Below are 20735 nucleotides of genomic sequence, written 5' to 3'. Positions count from 1 at the left end.
ATTCCGTGGAGTCACAAGCCTGCTGGTAATGGGGAGTGACTCCAGACTCCAGACTACAGTCTGCACTTCCCAGCGCCTCTACATTAGCGGCAGCGGCTGCAGCCACCTGTCACTCTGCCGGGAACAAGTAGGTCACCCGCGCTCCCAATTCCAATTCCGTCTAAATAGCTTCCTCAACAACAGCCAGAGTCAGACGTGGCCGCCGCGCTGAGCGTCAACCACACACACCTAAAACACACGACATTTAATACAGAGAACAGAGGTCTTTTATTTCAGCCCTTACTTCCTCCCCGCATACCTGAGATTCTTCTTTTTTTCTTCTTTACGAAATCAATATGGAATTCGAATCAGACGCGTGAATTATGTATGCCTCGCTCCGGGCCCACCAAAGACACATTTGGCACTGAGGTTAACAGATGGTGGCATGAAACGAAATGGGCGCCTCGCTTAAAATACATCCAGCCGCGGAAGGCATTTCGATGTTCGTCCTTCCTTCCTTCCTTCCTTCCTTCCGTTCGCTTCCTCCAGGAAAAAGAAAATGCTCCGGACCCCTCCACAGCTGCAACAGTCGCTGCCAGGCACCGCCATTCGGGGCTTTGAACAAATGAGATTTTTCTCTTTCAGGTGGTCCTCGCTCTGCGCCGCTTCGCAAATAGCAATTAGCACGTTTATTAATGGCCACCGTGCATTTAAGCCAGAATAAATCCTGCGATAATTACTCAACAGGGACAGAAGAGGAAGTAACAATACAAATTCTCTTAATTAAGACAAAGGTAGAGGGGGAAATATATATACACACACACACATACAAGACTGTCCAAAAAGGAGTGTAGGGAACAAGTACGCCTTGCCAGCCCACGCATATATTAATTTATAATTTATACATCTCTCCCCTTTTTACTTCTCCTTGACAAGTATTGGAGCAAAATAGCTTAGCTGAAGCCCGGGGCGGTGGCGCGGTTTGTAATAACATTTGGAGTCTGGAGAGTTGAGTCTGGCAACGCAGCGCAAGAAGAAATGACCCCGGCAGCGAGCTTCAAAACCGGCCGCCGCGGCGAGGGTGACGATTTTACTTTCGCGCAGACAGGTGAAGTGTTGATAAGTTTCCCTCCGTTCCTCGACCCCCCCTCCTCGAGGAAGTCGAGGCCTCTGAAGAGCGCAACAGATGGATGCTTGACCCGAAGAGTCAAGTCCGTCCCGGCGTCCTACAATCTTGTCCTTGACACAAATGGCGGCGATTTCCACGTCTTCCTCGCCACACACAGGTACTGAAATCGGAGGTTTACTGCCGAAATGGTCCGTCATTCATCATAAGTCCTTAGAGACAGAATTATTGGCCAAGTCAAAATGGAATTATAATGAAATAATATATGTGCATGCGGGACGTTTTCTCCTCCTATAAAACATTGTGATTCACGTTTCGCAGCGCGCTGCCGAGCTTGATTTAACGGCAGAAAAACACCATTCAGCACCGCAAAACGGGCGCCAAGGATCAATTATTCATGAGTGAGCAATTCCTGCATTAGGAATGACAAAGTTTAAAGCGTCGGCGGCAGACTGCACTGGCACCTCCGCCTCTCCCCCCGGACATCCATCACCGCCACGTTGACTCGTCATTACATTAATACACCGCCCATAAGCACGTCCTCAGCCGCTGAGGACACGTCACGCATTCAAAATGCAGGGGCAGCTTTTTCCCTTGTAACCAAACTCAAAACCACACAAATCAGCCATACCAGCTCATCTGACCCCAACTACCTTCAAAATGGCATTTACTCTGTAGGTCATTAAACAGCAATACGCTGATTGTTGACTGGCACTCTGTTATAATATCAATATAAGATTAATATGCGCACATTACAATTAATCCTTAAAATAATCTGGAATAAGAGCTCTTGGACACCACAAGGTTGTTTATAGAAATAAGTATATTTCTATAAACAACATCAAGTCAAGTCATTTCAAGGCTAAGTTTATTTCCAGAGTACATTAACAGCAGTTCCACTGCACCAAAGTGCTGTGCAAAAAAACATTAAAAAGGACATACAAATGTATACTACAAATGCAGTATATAGAAAAGGCTATAGAGAACAAGTGAGAATTAAAAGCTGAGGTAGTGGAAGCAAATTTTATGTCAGGCTCTGAGAAGGCTTCTGTCATCCTTCTGCTTACGGCGAGATCAGAGGATGTGGAGGAGGGCGTACCCATTATATGCCAGAGATCTAGGGGCTGGCTGAAGATAAACAAGATCCGTTATGTATGGTGGGCCATACCGGCAACCAGTGCTGTGAAACCAGAACTGGTGTAATTTGTTCATGCTCCATTTTCAACCAACTGTAGCTGTGATAAAATATATATATATAGACCGTTGCAGTAGTCAAGCCATGATGTGATAAAAGCATGTATGGCTCAATATCATTAAAATGTAAAAAGGCTAAACTTTGGCTAAAAGTCTAAATTTATAAAACTTGACTTGACCAGAAAACTTATTTGCTTGTCCATTTTCAAATCGCCATCCATTATTACACGCAGGTTCTGTACCAAGATCTTAATGTATGATCCTAAGGTCCAATTTAAAGTAAAGTGATTGTCACTTGTGATACACAGCAGCACAGCACATGGTGCACATGGTGAAATTTGTCCTCTGCATTTAACCCATCACCCTGAGTGAACAGTGGCTGTCGGTACTGGCCATGCATTCTCACAGCCATGCATTCTTTGATGTCATCCAAACAGTCAAGTAACAGTTTTAAAAAACTGGTGTCGGTCCATTTTAGAGGCAAGTAGATTTGGGTGTCGTGGGTATTTAATGAAATTTTATATTTAATGAAATGTTCTATTTTATTTAAATGGTTCCCAGGCTATAAGGAAAACAGCAAAGGGCCAAGTACAGAGCCCTGGGAAACCCCATAGTTCCATTAATCTTCTTTAAATCTTCATGATCAGGCAGCACCATCTAGTGGTGCTTCCTTATTTGACACTGAATATGAAGGAAGAACCCTAATGAACCCTAAGGAGTTCCTTGGGTTCATTGATTTCATTGAATTAATTACTCATTTACTCATTTACTCATTAATAATGTTTCATGTTATATATTATGACAATAAATTGATCTACCAACAGTCAGGTGACAAAAAAAATGTCTGAATGCTAAAAGAGGCTACATTAATTAATTCAAGGTTTCCCTTTAATTTTCACTGTACCTATTTACCTCTGTGCCAACGGTTATATCTTAACAGTTTGCAAAATTTTCTGTTGTCGCTGTTGCTGTTTTCTTCCCCCGATGCTCCTTAGACACGTTCCAATGAGGCCGGTAGGAACACAAGACCATGGGATACAGCTTTGTTGTAACTTAACAATAACGTGCATCTCTTCTCTCTCTTATATTCCAAAACCACACAGGGATCTATCTAGTCAGCATGCACACACACACACACACACACACACACAAACACCACTTCAACGGCACAAAAAGTGCCTAGAGAAAACGCACGTCGCGCTATGAAGATTCTGGCATAATAAAAAACTTGGAGCCAAGTTCAATTCTGTCTGATTCGGGGCTCCGGATCTGAGAGCTTGCAAATTCAATATAGAAGTGACTGCTGGGGTTTAGCGTCTGCAGGCAGTAATACTGAAGGGCTTAGCGCCGAGCGACTCAAAGGCCGGGCCTGACGAGTCGCGGCGAACCCCTCCGCTGTCAGGGGCTGAACCGGGCTTTCCTTGCGGCAGGCGGGTTCTGATGGGGAACGGGGTCAGGAACGTTGACTGGGTGTAAGCGCTGGCCGAACGGCGGCTTCGTTTATCAGCTCTCAGGGCAGGATGACAGGGCGGCGGGAATTCGAGGCCGGGTGGGCGTGCGGAAAGTTCTGGATCCCTCCTTGCTGTGTAACAGTACGTGCAGGCGCTTGCGATGCCATCCCTGTGGCAGTGATTCACATCGAAACATGAAGCAGATGGGGGAAAACAGCCACCCCCCCAAAAAAGTGAGCGAGGAAGTATGATAAGTTTTGACATCTTTGCTTAGAATATCTGTTACTGTGAATGGTGAAGTAAGCAGAAGATGTAAAGCCACCAAAAAGGCATAAAGATAAAGATAATGCATTTCTTATATATGCATATATATATGTAGCTTATTAAGACATCGTTTTGTAGCAGATAAGATCATTTCAGATCTTGGTGGATTTTCACACAATCGTCCAATTCTGCAAAACCGCTGATGGTTGGCAATAGTTGTGAGGCCAGGAGAATGTGAACCATCTTGAACCATTGTGAATCATTATCTTGCCACTGTCATCCTTTTTAACTCATACTTTGATGGTGCCAGAATATGTTGACATTTATTTATGGGCCTGGCATGTAAGGAAGCGGCCCTGTAATCGCAGGGTTGCCTGTTCAAACCCCAAACCGCCTGGGTGCCACTGAGCAAAGCACCGTCGCCACACACTGCTCCCCGGGCGCCTGTCATGGCTGCCCACTGCTCACCGGGGGTGATGGGTTAAATGCAGCGGACAAATTTCGTTGTGTGCACAATGACAAACACTTCGAATCCATGTTTCCAGTGCCTGTCCATCCCTGTTCACTGCCAGTAGATTGCATCGTGAGAAAACAGCCTCCTGTCTTCTTGTGGCCTTCTCCTGCTCTTCTTTTTCACAACGTTCAGGAGTCATGCAGAAGGAGAATTTATGCAACTATCAAATCTGCATCACCTGCCCTTTCCCAGAAATTACTGTGAACAAGTCGTTGCTCAATAAGTTAATTAAGGTCTGGAAGAAAACTGAAATGCTGAAATGCCTCTCGTCTTTTAATTTGACGCCTTTTGGTGATCGTCTGCTCACGTCTTACACAGGGACGCCACGGTGCGGCCTGAATAAATAACCACCATGAGGGGATGGCTGTGATTGCCTCTGCAAGGTAGTCAGGGGACCACCAGACCACATGAAGCGCAGGCGCAGAATGCAGCAGGAAGTAGCGGGGGTGATCGATGAATAAAATAATAAACTGGCCTGATCCCGTCGAACGGGAGGGAATGAGCCGCGGGCGCCGCCATCTGCGCGCCGCACACCTGCGAGGGATCGGCAGGAGGTACGGGGCCGAGCGCCGTCCCACCGGGCACCTGGGCCGGAGAACAGGTGCCGGCCCAGCCAATTAAACTATTAGACAAACACCGGCCATCGGCAGAATTTAACAGCCGGCGCCGCGACGCGCAGCAACAACAACAGAAGCCCAGCCGAGCGGAATCAGCGCTCACGCTCGCGACTCACCCCCCCTTTTTTAATTTTGCTGCAGATTGACAGGAAGCGAGATAAAATCCTGCAGTTTAGGGCCCAATAAACAATGCATGAGTGTGGCAATATGTTATCCATGCAAAATGAGTAAAACATTCTTTTTTACAGCATTTATCAGATGCCCTAATCCAGAGCGACTTACAGTCAGTAGTAACAGGGACAGTCCCCACCTGGAGACACTCAGGGTTAAGTGTCTTGCTCAGGGACACGATGGTAGTAAGTGGGGTTTGAACCCGGGTCTTCTGGTTCATAGAACTATATGTGTTACCAATTAGGCTACTACCACCCCATTCTGTAATGCATTTGCACTTGAATATAGGTAGTGAAGTGCAATACAAGTGAGGTATTAATGGTATAATATATATATATAATATGCTTATAACCCTTTACTTTTGCTATTGTTGCTATGCAACATCAATCATACAACAATCAGGTAAGTTTCACAGGTTTGGCACCTTATGTTGAAACCAGACAAACGCAGGAACAGCCCGACTCTCAACCTATCGCAGCGCGAGGTCAGAAGTAATCACGGCGTGGTGTTAAACGTAAAAAAATAAAATAAAATAAATCAAGATTAAACAGAGCACGTTCGGTGATTTGTGCGGCGAAAAATGGAACCGCATGCGGACACGGCGGTCATTTGTCCCAGCCACTGTAAACAGATCAGCGCGCCGGCTACCTTCGTAATCCCTCGCAGTGGCGGACCCGCCGAGATTAATGTCGGGAAAGGCACGACTGCGAGGGCCATGAGTTAGAAGAGTTTGCGCAGTAATGTATTAGCCGTAAGTGCAGATGTTTGGGCGGAAGGGCGCCATGACGAATCGCCCCCCTAGATATAGCAAAGGGGCCCTGGGCCATTTTTATTACTAATGAATTTTGCTCCCACTTTAGTTAAAGAGACAAAGTCGAGGGTTATAATTCACTTTAAAACCTGACGAGAAACATGCAGCGGGCAGCAAGAACCTGAAATGTCCAGAGGCAGTGGTGGCCTGGCGGGTGAGGAAGGCTGCGGGTTCGAATCCCGAGCCGCCGAGGTGCCACTGAGGTCCCGTCCCCACACGCTGCCCCCGGGCGCCTGACATGGCTGCCCACTGCTCGCCAAGGGTGACGGTAAAATACAGAGGACACGTTTCACCGTCACTTTCACCACGTGGACCCTGAGAAAACAGGCTTTTATATAACCTCAGTCCCCCTATCGCAGATTCCTGCCCACATCATTAGACTTACGACAGCAGGAGTTAAGGAGCATGACAAAAGTTCACGGCGTAACGAGAGCCGGGGCCCCGGAGAGCCCGACGTTGGCAGCTGTGGATATCTGTGTAGGTTGATGCACGGAGCCGTGAACTACTTGTTGCTTCTGCACCCCTGACCCCGATGGCCACAGATAACCGTATAAATGCATATTCCTGTCCGCCCGTCTTCCTGCCGAGCGGTGATCAGTGGTGCGGACGGCGAATACGACACCTAATGCATTACGCCTCTGCACGCTTTTCTCAGACTCAAAAGTACACTGCAAAGGTTACATTAACATAGTGAGGCCAGGACACAAATGAGTGTGTGTGTCTGTGTGTTGTGATCCGTGACAATTAGCTTCCATTCTTATTAATTGTGAGTACCCTTGGCATGTTGGTTCGGGGTTGAGATTTCCCTCCAGCCACCTCTCCATTAAAAAAAATAAAAAAGTAAAGAACGAATAAAAGTGGGGAGAGGAGCGGAGGCTGCGCTCGTCACCCCAGGGTGCCGCCGTCTCCTCCGGCCAGGCCTGGCCTTCTGTGGGTGTCAGAGAGGCCCAGGGGGTGGTCCTGGCCTCCCTCCCGTCTCTCCGCTGCCCTTTCTCCGATTCGCTGACGTGGACACGTCGTGCCGGCAGGAGGAGGGGGGGGCTGAGGTATAACTTCTAGCGCTGTCGCGAGTCGGGGGGTGGATCTCTTTTCTTTATTTCCTCACTATAATGGCCCAATCATCTGGGTGTGTGTGCTATAAGTAAAGGGTCGGTTCACCGTAAAATCCTAAATTCCGTACATTTCCGTACATTTTCCCCCGGTCTGTAGCGCTGTGTCTCTGCCGAAACGTCCTGCATGCAAACGGAGCCGACAAATTGTTGTGATACTTAAACCAGAATTGGGTTTTTGACATTCTTCCTGACAGTCTTATATAGCATGTCCCAAACACCCCCCCAGCGCCGCCCCCAAAATAACCATCCATTAGGGAGTCTGCACGCTGCCAAATGCAAAATAAAACACTTATCCAACTCTCACCAATCTTTATAAGTGTTTTTATGAGAAAACAAACACCGGATGGCTTAATATAAGCTCATTTGGGGCCTCTATTCATGAACCTGGCAGATAATTGCAGGCTAAGTGTTGTGCATTATGAAGAAAATAGTCCATATACGGCACTAAAAGCCAAGGGGGAAAATATGTGGTTTTGATTTTGGGGCGAACTTGCCCTTAAGAGGCCCACAGGCGTAGTTACAAGCGAGTGTGAAATCTGTATTCACGGGGTGTCGTGTGTGTGTGTGTGTGTGTGTGTGTGAGAGAGAGAGAGAGACTTGGGAGGGCCGTGTCTATTAATTGGTTGTTTGAGCAGGCCTCGTCTGTTGCTTTGTGGGCATGCGTGATCTTGCCAGTTAGACTACAAAAAAGCCTATTAGGGTCCAGGCTGTGTGGATAAAAAGGATAACGTCTGCAGCACTCATTGGATCAAGTAACCTCTCCTTTGGGGGGCTTTCGAGAAAAAAAAAAAAAAATGCTTTCTCCCTCTCTCTGCAAGCAGATACGGATTCAAAGAAGAGCGCGCAAGCTTCTTCTGATGACCACTCTATAGGACCAAAAATTAAGGGACTCGTCCCCATCAGCGGGCCGCCCTGAGCTCCTGGGACCAAATTATATCTGAATATCCCATCGAGGCGGACGGGGAAGGAGGAAGCCGAGTTTGGTGGGAAGGGGCTTCCGTGCGCGGCGTGGCCTAATTATTGCCGAATGAAAGGCCAATAAAAGCTTGGAGCAGAACTGAAAGGGGGAATGTGAAATTATTTTAAGTAGTGCATTAGCTATGATCAAACCAGATTTATTAAAAAAAGGAGGATGGGGGGGGGGGGCACTGAGAGAGTGAGCTGCTTTGAGAAGAAAGAAATCAAAGTGGATGTGGTTGATCTCGTCGGTGAGGCCAGCATGCTTATTAAGGTCTTTGCGAATGCCTTGCTTTCTGAAGTGTAAAAAGTGGACTTCCTATCTATTAGGCCGTAATGGATAGAGTGGTGAGGAACGCCTGCTGCGCTGTCAATGACTGTATAAGCTGCACTCATTTAGTGAGCCTGTGCTGCGGCTCCGTGCGGACCGGCTGGAGTACGGGCCTTCTGAGACCCGGCGCCAATTAGCTATCGAGCAGAGACGAGGCCCGGACAAAACAGCCGAGGACAAAACCACGCTGGCGGGCGGCTGGGAGGTCGCGGCATGATGCAGGTGTTGGGTTGGTGTGTGTGTGTGGAGTGTTGATAGGGCGTCCTCGTGTATGTATTAACATTTCACAGTTCGCGCCGTGGCTTCACACCTCCACGGTTCCCTTCAGGTCCTCCGGTTTCCGATGGCAGCTTAACCTGATGTTTGGTGAATTGATGACACTTAATTGTCTGCAGGTGTGAGTTTATGGTTTGTGTGTGTGTGTGTGTGTGTGTGTGTGAGTGTGTGTGTGACGGCCTGCAGCAGCCACGACCCCGATTTAATGTGTTGTGCACATTAGGTAAGGAAACGGACCCATAATCAGAAGGTTGCCGGTTCAAGGTGCCACTGCTCCCACACGCTGCTCCCCGGGCGCCTGTCACGGCTGCCCACTCCTCACTAAGGGTGATGGTTAAATACAGAGGACTCATTATACCGTGTCACCGTGTGCTGTGCTGTGTGTGACAATCACTTCACTTTCATTATGTAGCTGAAATGACAATAAAGGTCAACTTAAATTGAAAGTGAAGTGACTGTCATTGTAAAACACAGCACAGCGCACGGTGAAACGTGTCCTCTGTATTTAACCATCACACTTGGTGAGCAGTGGGCAGCCATGACAGGCTGTGTGGGGACGGTGCTTTTGCTCAGTGGCACCTTGGTGGATCGGGATTTTGATTTTATATATATATATTTTGAATTTTCATATTAACTTTGCTTTACGAGCCCAGGATCAGCCAACAGCGTTTGGTGGAGGAGGCGTGCTGTGACTGGTTTCAGGAGGGGCTGACCTGACGGGGTTGCTGGTCAGGGACACCCGCAGGGACTCCAGGCAGTTGAGCAGCTTGTCATCGGTGATGCCGGAGCGTAGCTCGTGGACGTACTCCTGGGACGACAGCGTACACTCATGCTTGCTGTTCCTCAGACCGCCCTGCCGGAGTGAAAAGCAGATTAGAAATGGAGGGAGCCGTGCGATCGGTTCTCGCCGTCACTGTGGCACTTTAATTAGCATGTCTGCATCAGAACGTTGAGGTGAAGTGTGAGGAAATCATCTAACAACAGTTAAAAACAAGAGTGAAAAAGAGAAAAGTCCGGTAGTGAAACTAAGAATATAAGAATATGGCTGCATGGTAACGATTCCCATCCCTCCCCCGTCCCGGAGCCCCGGCAGAATTTGTGCCGCAGCCCGTTCTCGGCTTAGGTGATAATGAATATGCTGACAGTGTATGGAGCCACCGGAAGGCGGAGAGGGTTGATATGGGAATATTCCAACAGAGGAATTATCCATGAGCCGGCTGGGAAGGGCTGCTGAACCCACGGTGCGGAGAAACGCCGGCACGTCTGCTGCTCTGGCAGCTGCAGGAAGCCTCTGATAGGACCTCTAAACGTGAAAGTCTCTTCCTGTTCGGACGGAAGAACGCAACACATAAACCGCCTTTCCATCCCTTTTCAGGTTCGAGTCTGTGGGTGAGTCCCTGTCTGCATAGCATGGACGTAGTTTCTACACGCCGTCACATGGCCTGAAGAAATGTCAACGATGGCAGGTGTTCCATCTAGGGACACTGGTGGCCTAGCGGTTAAGGAAGCGGCCCTGTAATCAGCCGAGGTGCCACTGATGTCCCCTTGATGAAGGTACCGTCCCCACACACTGCTCCCTGGGCGCCTGTCATGGTGCCCGCTGCTCACCAAGGGTGATGGTTAAATACAGAGGACACATGTCACCGTGTCACCGTGTGCTGTGCTGCAGTGTCTCACTTTCATCTGCAGCCTCAACTGAGATCTGCTTGCACGCGTCCTTTTTTACTCTCCAAATCTTTTTGCCATTATTTATTAAGACTGTTCTGAAACACAATAGTTCCATTGATGACAAAAAAAAAGATACAATGTATCTACAAAGTAGCGTTAAATAAGAACAATTGACGCAATTATACAAGAACAAATGTTGCTCTTTGGCTGCAATTAATGAATGATGCAGATACCCTGAATTCATTGGTTTGTTTAAAATAATAGGATGTAATGAATGTAATGAAAAAAATACTTAAATTTCAGTTTCTATCGTTATATTTGCTTTAACATTTGCTTGTAGATTTCACATCTAATCAAACCTCTGGCTGTATTCATTGCAGAGAAGGTACAAAACCACGATGCGTGAACGGCATCAGTCAGTCGAGCTCCTGTCACCAATAACCAACTCTCGTCTTGCCGTCTCGATCAAAAAAGGAGGATAACTGGGCCTGCTCAGCATTTTCGTCCATGCAGCGGGGCACGGCAGGCTGCAAATTGCTTAATTGCATCATGCGGCACTCGTGTCTGGATGCCTCGCTGCTCATTTATTCCGATTTTTTTACATTTTTTTTTTTATTCTTTGAATTTGTCGCCGAAATACATAGAACGGCGACTCAAAGAGGTGTGGAATGAAGAGGGTTTCAACCCGCTGACAGTTAATCGCTATCAGACACCTTGGTGAGATCAAAAAATCTCATTTGACCGTGTAGGGCAAGAGTGTTCCAAGTGGTAGCAAGTACACACACACACACACACACACACACACACACACACACAGTGTGTTTGACCAGTAGAAAGGCTGACGGCGGTAGACGTGTGGGCTCGCCCCTGCAGAGAGAAGTCGGCACGTCATCCTGCCAAATCTCCCGGCTCTAAAGAAGGACTCCACACACAGCGAAGTGATGCCGAACAGAGCTCGGGGCGGAACATTGTGGAACACTGCCGACTCGTACCCTGCCTGATTTCTTAGCTGGCGCCCGTGCAAAATAAAACCATCATGCTTCAGACTGATGTATCCACGGCACCCTCAGCATGGGTCCTCAACGGCACAAATCTTCAACATAATTACGGTAGCAGGAAAGAAGAGGGTTTTCAGCAAGGCTCACAAAAAAACATTACAGCTCTTAATTTTTTGCCGATTCAATTTAACCCTGCTATTATGGTACAAAAAAAAAAAAAAAATACCCACATTACGTTGTGGGTCACGCTGACCCATGCATTTTAAATGCATTTTTTGAGGCAGAAATCCTTTTTTTCTTAGTCCATGTCATCAATGAATGGAAATGCAGCCGCTCCACAACTGTGTTTCGTGGGCATTTCAAAAGGAGCACTTAAGTTTTGCGCAAGAACTTTTCCCTCTTCAACAGAATTTTTTAGTATAGTTTAAGTATAGCAATTTAATGCATTTGAAATGCAGCTGCAGAGTTTGAATTGTTTGAGCTTTATTGTCATTTCAGAACATTTAGTTACAGAGTGAAATAAAGTTTGCGTGCTACATAAAGTATAAGATAACAGTTAAGTCAAACAAAACACGTCGACGACAAAGAAGACAGACAGACGGCGCCAAAAAGCGGTGAAATGAATGACGAAGGTGCCAAGTAGCAGCGGATAAAACCGAAATCTCCGCCGGCGTGGCTTTAGAGATTTCCCACCGAGGAGCACCAGGAACCCCGGCGGTGGTAAACAAGCGGCGTATGTGAAATAGCCGAGTGGCTGGCAGAGACAAAACGCAGGCGGATGGGAAGAGGCAACGCAAGCGGCGTCAGAGCGGCGAAAAGGCCGCGGGGGGCCTTCCTTTCACGCCGCCACATGATAAAAGGCGCAAACGGTGAACTGTATACACAATGAGGAATGGATTTGCATCCCGCATTCACACTGAATCCAGAACAGCTACAGCCGTTCTGATGAACGTTTTCACTCTGATCTATGACCTCTGACATCATGCCATATGATTTCAAAAGAAAGAAATAACAGTAGCTTTTATTTTTTTACTTTTGAAATTCTATAAAACTGTCAATTAGAAAGGACAAAACTAATTCTTAATTATGCCATAAGATGCCATTTAGTAAGTCATTCAGTAAGTAAGACTTATTTTGTGACATGATAGTGTATCCTTCAGCATATGACACTGAATAATGATGAATAGGGTTGTGTATTGGCAAGGATCTCATGATACAATATGTATCACGATACAGGTGGCACGATACAGGTGTCACGATACGATTATATCACGAAATGTCATGATACTGTACATTTTGCGATATTCTACAGTTCACTATAACACCAGAGCTGAGTGAGCAGCGGGCAGCCATAACAGGCGCCCGGGGAGCAGTGTGTGGGGACGGTGCTTTGCATCTTAATTCAAGATTCAAGATTTTATTTGTCACAACACACTCTGAAATGCATCTTGAAACACCCTGTTTTGTCTGCATGGTTCAGTACACGTTAAATAAAACAAAATAAGGGAGAAAGTAAAATAGAACGCAGGCAAGACATTTTATTCAATGAGTCATGAGACACATCACGGGTGGTGGACATGTACTGTGCATGGATTTTGCAATAACCAGTGTGACAGTAACAGACTGCAGTAAACCACACTGAACATTCAGATGGTTGAGAGTGAGGTGAGGTGTGGTGGCATGTCCTCATTCAGCATCCTTATGGCCTGAGGATAGAAACTTCTCCTGAGGCTCTCAGTCCTGGCCATGAGTCTTTTGCCTGATTTTAAAATGTACTATAACACAGAGCCTTTCATCACCGACACTTGTGATATAACTATATATAAGATTAGATTCATACTTGATATTTATGTTAAAAGTTCACTCTGAATAGAGGCAAAACTCATTTATTCTATTTTTATGATGTCAAACCGGAAAACTTTAGCACCGTGGAATGGCAACAAATAACAAATTTGGCACGGTGATTCTCTGGCATCTTCAGCAAAGGGTACGTCTGGAAGAAAATTGCTATAAACAATTGCTATTTATTTCTGCCCAGCAATTCCCATAAGGATGAGCGCTCACTCCAGGAAGGCAAAGGGTCTGGTTTCACCACCCACCGACCTTTGCCATTGGAAACCAGAGACAGACCATAATACGTGGCTTAACGGCCGAGCACCGCCTAGACTCGTGGGATGATATCAACATTACAGCAGGCCACGGCGTGTAATTGAGCTTCTTCTTGAGTCTCTTGGCTAAAGAGTCACGTGAGCAAACGGCCATTAATGTGTCCAGGAAGTCCAGGGAAGAGGTGTGAAGATGGACAGAGAGGGTGAGTGTGAGAGAGAAAAGAAAAAAAAAACCCAACCGAGCCTGCTGACCACGTCCAAAAGCCTCATCTCCGCATCCTATTGAATCCTTATTTGTCGATAGCAACATTTCCTGCCAAAAGCACAGTGTATAGGGAGCAATTACTCCGGCGAGCCTGTCAATTTCACTTTGGGACGAGGTCTCCTCCTCCCCCTCCATCCCCGCGTTTTCTTTGCCGTGCCCTACTTGAGACGGGGTGGTGGGGTGGTTCGGTGCCCGGGACCTTGGCAGAGGAAGACGGCGTGCCAGGCCAGGCAGCCCCTGCTCCACATGTCATCTTCACCTGGTAATGAGGCCATAACAAGCTGGCAGCCTCCGCCGAGTCCTGTCCGGCTTAACAAGACTGATAGATGTTTTATTCAGGCTCCTGGTGGACGCCCGGGCCTGCAGTGATTATGATAACGCAGATAACGCGCTTCTTCGCTGAACCACACTTCTCACAGTCGCAATACTGAATAACGACTTCTGAGTCAAATGTCTAATTATTACCATTGTCCCATTCTGTTCAATAGGCAAAAAAGGAATAACAACGACGACTCTGAAAGCACCGTAGGCTAATACTTAACCAAGAACAAAATGGGAAATTATCCGTGGCACACTTCACAGTAATAATCTTTACGTTTAGCGAACTCCGTCATATTAACACGCTGGCCTTTGAATGCATGCCGCAAAAAAAAAAAAAAAAAAAAGAGAGAAGAAATAATGAAAAATTTAATTACTTCTTCTCAGTATGTGATTAATGAAAATTACTAAAGTGCCCCACTGATCTTCTGAAAGAGAAGATAGATATGATCTCCACAATTAGAGCCGATCAAGCAGCGTCAGAGCTAAATGGTACAAAAATACGCCGAATGTGAATGGCAGCGTTGGAAGCAAACTAGTCCCAATAAACCCCCCCACACACACACACAGAGTTCGAATGTAGAACTTCCAACTTGGGCCTCAGAAGGTCAGCAGGAACACGGATCAGTTGAGATGCCGACCGTCCCCTGCTGCTTGGAAATAAAGCAGTAGATCTACCCAGGGAGATGGTCTTCACGCTCTTCCTCCTCTGTTCAAGGAGCCATGGAACCCGCACGGGCGTTTTCACCCACAACCGCTGCAGGCTGGACGGAAACAACCTATGAGCTGTTTCCACCGCTTCCTCTCCTTTTTCAGCGCGGCAACAAAGAAAAAAAAAAAAAAAACAACCCGGGATCTGGCGGCTTATCAACCAATCCCGTTCCTCCGAACGGCATCTCCTCAGAGATCTTTCCTCAGAACGGTATCTCAACGTTGGAAGACGTCTCTATCCAGATGAAAATGTTGAGGTTTTGTAAAATGGAAAAATATAATAATGTTGCCATCTAAAGCAACTTTAAAAAAAATTAACAAACATAATTCATGGAGAAGAGGGGGTAAAAACATTTCTTTCTCCAGACAAATTTAGGTCTCGGCGCTGATTGAACTGGGCCAGCCGAGACACCCCTCGACAGCAGGGATCTGAGCAAGAGAAGATTACAGCATTAAAAGATTTGTCCCTTTAATTCTAACACACACACGGCCCACAACACTGTCGCACAGACATTAAACAGCGAGCCGCAGAGAAGCTGGGGTCAGCTGGACGGAACCATTACAGCCCAGATGAACACCATTGTAATGATCGCACAGGAAGGTTTTAGGTCTTTTGCAAATGAAACTTTTTATAACTTATTTGTTTGCCAAAATTTTTTAAACCTTCATCCATACATGAAATGGTGAATGAATAATTAATATAGACGTTAGTGTACAACCAGAACTGGACTATTGACGTGAAGGGTCCATCCATGTTCGTATTAAAAAATTAAAAGAAAATGATCCACGACGAATGTATTTTTCTCCCTCACAATAGCATTTTAAATTTAGCCGAATGTGTTAATGATTCACCGTTAATGAGCATTGTGTTCGGCGGCGCTCCCTGTGCGCCTGCATCTTGTGGGACGTAATTGCGACGATATGATCAAATTACCGTACTGTACCGCAGACGGGGCCTGCAACGAACTTTCTTCAAATTTACAGCTGACTGGAAATGAATTCATTCCCTCTTAATGGATGAGGCTTCAGCTCAACTGAAAGCCACAGCACAATAAGTGCCATTTATTTTTTATTCTTATAATAATGATGCAACTGGTCCACAACGTTGTGTTGAAGAAGCAGGGCCTTGGAGCATAAATCAACACTTTGAGCTGGAATTTGCATAGGAGGAAAAAGACTGCCTGACACTTATTCCCAGGGGTGCACCTCTCCAGTGCCAACCATCGAATTCAAATGATGCGAGGCGTCGTCTCGTCAAAAAACACAAACGCACACCAGCACACACTACCCAGTCGCTACCCCGACTCTACCAGCAAGGACAGGTGTCTCTTGTCCTGAAGGCATTCGTTTCTTCCCCACTTGTATGTCTGTGGCTGTTATGTGGACCCTCCTTCACCCCGCCCAGCGCCGGCCTGCTTTGACAGGAGATCATGTCCTGCAGATCATGGCCCCCCATGTCACTAATAGAACCCGGCAATCTCCTGAAAAACCTCGGCACCAGCACTCTACTCCACAGGAACAGACGTGGTGTCCTCTGCACACTAGAGCTGTAATCGGGCCGAAAAACGTCGAAAAAAATCCCATTCGACCCGACCTGACACGACATGAAGATACTTTTTTTTAAAAGCCCAGCTTTCTTCGCTTGCACTACCAGCGCTAGACTGAGAGGGAAAGGAAATGAGCGGGTTTAAAACATAATCGGCAGAGGCTTGCCTCCGTTTCACCTCCTCGGCATCCATTTTCACATGTCTCTCTCAGTGGCCGAGAATTTCAAATCAAATGAACATTTCACAATGAGTCAAACCAAGCGATGCTATCCGTTTTAAGGCCTCAAAAATCATTAGCTGCATAAAAAGTGTCCTAACTGGTCGTCTCTTATATTTCTATGTTGACACCTGGCAACTTTTGCACCATCGAGTGGTTCTTCTCTACATGACACTCAATACCGATAAGCCTTCAGGCTACAGGAAGTTCACACCACAACACTGATCTGCAGTACCTGCTGTCCTGAGATCTGAAGTGTCCAGTGCAATGTGAATCGAGATCCGCACCCGTACATGATTAATCGAGGAAGACGTCTAAGGGCTTCATAAAAAGAGGGCATGCCAAGTTTTGGGAAAGGAGCGGAAACAGCTTTACTGGCCGTTAAACCCCCGGATAACTGGAGCAGATGTCCTTCGGGAGGAAATTGCAAGTCTAAAAGTGAAGTGTGGCACAATGTCACCCCCGCGTGTGCCGAGAATCGGCCTGCCTGAGATCTTCCTCTCGCACAAATCCGCACAAAATGTCTCTTCAACTGTCGAATTGCAGCGTTTGATCCCAAAATGTGATGTTATCAATAAAATATTATTGGGGCCAGAGAAACCTGAACCACCACTCACAGCATTGACCAAATTAATCAAAAGGAGCGGCGACGAATCAGACCTGCTCTAAACAACTTGAGGCTGTTTACTGGTACATTAAAGAAAATTGCAGAGCTGAATAAGCCAGGCAAATGAATGCATTAATAAAATATTTACAGATCAAAGTCGGGCTTCTTTTAAAAAAAAAAGAAAAAAAGACCATTCGTGTGGCACAGACTGAAAAAAAACGTGTTTTAGACTCTGATTTAACAATATTACATATTGTTCAAACAAGTGGAGGTCACAACAATATTAATATTACACACTTGGCTGCTAATATTTCTATGATGGTGGGAAAATAAAATGAAATTGAATATATGAGGTCAATTAACTGTATTTATCGTTTTGCACTGAATAAAATCGAGAAAAACACGGAAGAGCAAGAAAAAAAAACCAAGACTGGAGGTGTGTTTAGGTGTGAAATTGAAAGAGAAAGGTTCTTGAAGCAGCAGTGCGGTGCAGAGTGGAAGCATCTAGTGAAGCACCGGTCATAACCTCAGTGCCGATTTCTAACTCCACTTCCATTTCCTGCGGGGCTGAGAGGGTCCAGCAAAAGACGGAGACTCTCGGCGGGGGACGCATCCTGGAGCCGTCTGTCTTAATAAGCCCAGCCTCTTCGTTCCCACGCGTTTTAATCAACCCTTTCAATTAAACGCCAATTAACGGCAGAACAAGAGAGACGGCTGTCAGCGGGGTGGCAGGATGGCAGGGGGGACGACTGCAGCAGGAGATCCTCTTTAAAGTGATATCTGCCGAAAGCCACACGGCGTCAGGATGAGACGTTCTTGGCAACAGAAAATAAAAATATTGCAAAAACGCCATAACGGTGCATCAAACGCGGCTCTTGTGAAGGGCTATGAAGGGGTGTCATATTTACATTTACATTTAAGGCATTTGGCAGATGCCCTCGTCCAGAGCGACTTACAACATGCTTCCATGTCACCATGGACAAAGTGGTCAGTTGAATACAATCCTTTTATTCACTCTGTTCTAGTTTCTGTACAGAATGTCATATGAAGGTGTATCGCAGATCTTAGCAGTTTATTAAACCCAATAAGCAAATAATGGACCGTGATAAAGAGCACTTTAGCCTAATTTTTTTAAGTGAAGTGATTGTCACATGTGATACACAGCAGCACAGCACGCGGTGCACACAGTGAAACGTGTCCTCTGCATTTAACCATCACCCTTGGTGAACAGTGGGCGGCCATGACGGGTTTCAGGGTGCCTACAGTCCTCGTCTCCGGCAACTCGTGGTGAATTGGCTGGATGTGGCGTAGTTCGGGGGATTGTGTTCGATGCGCCGAGGTCGAAGTAGGCCTTCCGTCGCGCTGTTTGAAGGACAGCGGTGCAGTCAGCGGCACCACCGCCCTCATTTCTCTGGCTCTTTGTTTACTCGCCGGCTCTGCATTTTTTACCCGCCGTGGCGGAGGAGTAAGTGGGCGACCCGAGTTAAAGAGGGAGGCGAGAAGGGAGGGGTGGAACTCACAGTGGATCTCATTTGGGCAAGGCTTGTTGTCTCGACTACATTGATTGTGGCGCGAACGCCCTAATGAAGCGCCTCGCCGTCCTCCGGCTCTCACAAGCAGGCGGCGCAGGAGCGCGGCAACGCGGAATGCCGAAATTCCGCCGGGGACGGAGACAAGCAAACAAACAGCAGAGATGAGAGGAGGGAGAGGAGAAATAATTGAGCGTCGCCGCTGACGTGCCGCCGGACGGAGTTGGATGTTCACTTTCTCTGGGCTTTCATGTGCCGGGCGGAGGCGGCGGCGCTGGCCACCGCCGCTTGATCCGGACCCCACCGGCAGCTAAAGCGAAAAAAAACGGATAAACCGTGATGCCGCGGGGAGCATGCGGGCGAGGGATGAAAGGGTGACGAGGGTGGGGCCGGAGGCCCAGGAGGCCGCTTTGCTTGTCTGAAGCCAGACGGCTGATGGATTCGCGGCGTCCGCGGTTACTGTGATTAATGGCATCACGGGCCGGGCAGGTGATTCGGCACACGGTCACCTGCGGACCTGACTGATGTACGCACTCGAACGAGCCTGGCGGACAGATGTGCCAGCGGCACGGTACACGCCCTGCCATGAAGGAGGGGCTTCTGAAAGGGGCATGATGGAACCGAACGTCTACTCTGTTGAATATTCGCATCATTAAATCTCCCACTTCCTGTCCGTCCAGCCGCACTAAAACCCCCCGATCCATCACCATTCCCGAGCCCGGCTGCATCGGCAGCCCCCGCCGCTGCGGCTTGGCGTGGCCACGCCTACAAAGGGAGATTAATTAGCTTGTTGAGCGGAGGCCCGCCGCGCCGCAGCCGGGGCGCGGAAGGGGGGCGCGGCCGAGCCAGCCCGATTCGCCGCCTCTTTACTCACGGCCCGTCTCCGTTTTCAACTGAACGGTGACTATTTAAACCCATGCAGGTGAACTATTTACTAATTAGTTAAAGCGGAAGAGGCCGCGTTAATGGGCCAGATGACGATGTAATTAAACATGTAATTAAACAGTAAACCTTACACTTTTTTAAACTTTTTACGACATTTATCAGACGCCCTTATCCAGAGCGACTTACAATCAGTAGTTACAGGGACAGTCCCCCAGGAGCAACTTAGGGTTAAGTGTCTTGCTCAGGGACACGATGGTAGTAAGCGGGATTTGAACCTGGGTCTTCTTTTTCATAGGCAAGTGTGTTACCCACTAGGCTACTACCACCCTGCATGATGGATTCCGCGGTTCTTTGCGGTCCATTGTGAATATCCTGTCTGAATGCAACACCAACATGTCCAGTACTTAATACTCACGTCATGTCATATTAGATCATATTTGGTCACAAAATTGGAATTAGTCCAATATTAGTATTGTATTTTGTGTTTTGGCGGGATTTCGTGATTTGTGGTTTTCATTTAAATCTAAAATATAAATTTAATGATTTCCCTTCCATTCTCTCAACAACATCTAGTTTCAATTAACAATTTTCTATTAAAAATAAATCAAAAATAGATTTATTTGGTTCTCCAAAATTAGTCTTGGGTGAACTAGGAAAAATTCTAATACAATCGGATCGAGGTTCACTGTGGGCGGGTCCCCCAAATTTCACACACTTCCTGCTGTCGGCTTGGTCAACCCGGTGCTTGACACCCACAGACAAACCAGGGCTTTTGAGGGGTTCGGGGGTATCTGTGGGTCCATAGTCTGAATACATTTCCTCATCTCTGTGAATGGCGGGACGCCGCGGGTCACGCGGGAGCACGCAGGACGCTTCCCCGGCCAGAAGCCAGCGCCGGATCCTCCAGTGACAGGTGTGACCTTTCGCCGGCGGACGGAGTGGCGCTCGCGCCAACAACAGACTCCCCCGATTAGTCAACCCCCCCCCCCCCAATCCGGCTCGGAGGAGAGGGAACCGAGGCCACGCGAGGTCCAGACGTCCAGAAGAACCGCGGTGAAAAATAGAACACCTAATGCCCG

At 47.3% G+C, this 20735-nt stretch overlaps 1 protein-coding gene across 5 annotated transcripts in view; it reads right to left on the bottom strand.

Moving 5' to 3' along the window:
- The window catches only part of diaph2 (diaphanous-related formin 2), a 324298-nt gene that overhangs the window by 238566 nt on the left and 64997 nt on the right, over positions 1-20735 (bottom strand). For all 5 annotated transcript variants that reach the window (XM_028959481.1, XM_028959484.1, XM_028959485.1 and 2 more), the window contains one exon: positions 9517-9656. In XM_028959481.1, coding sequence (XP_028815314.1) covers positions 9517-9656 — 140 coding nt within the window. The remainder of the gene's footprint in view (positions 1-9516; positions 9657-20735) is intronic.

Source organism: Denticeps clupeoides, chromosome 18, assembly GCF_900700375.1.
Source record: "Denticeps clupeoides chromosome 18, fDenClu1.1, whole genome shotgun sequence".
Classification (NCBI taxonomy): Eukaryota; Metazoa; Chordata; class Actinopteri; order Clupeiformes; family Denticipitidae; genus Denticeps; species Denticeps clupeoides.
The sequence above is the reverse complement of the archived record's forward strand: the minus strand, read 5'-3'. Positions and strand labels throughout refer to the sequence as shown.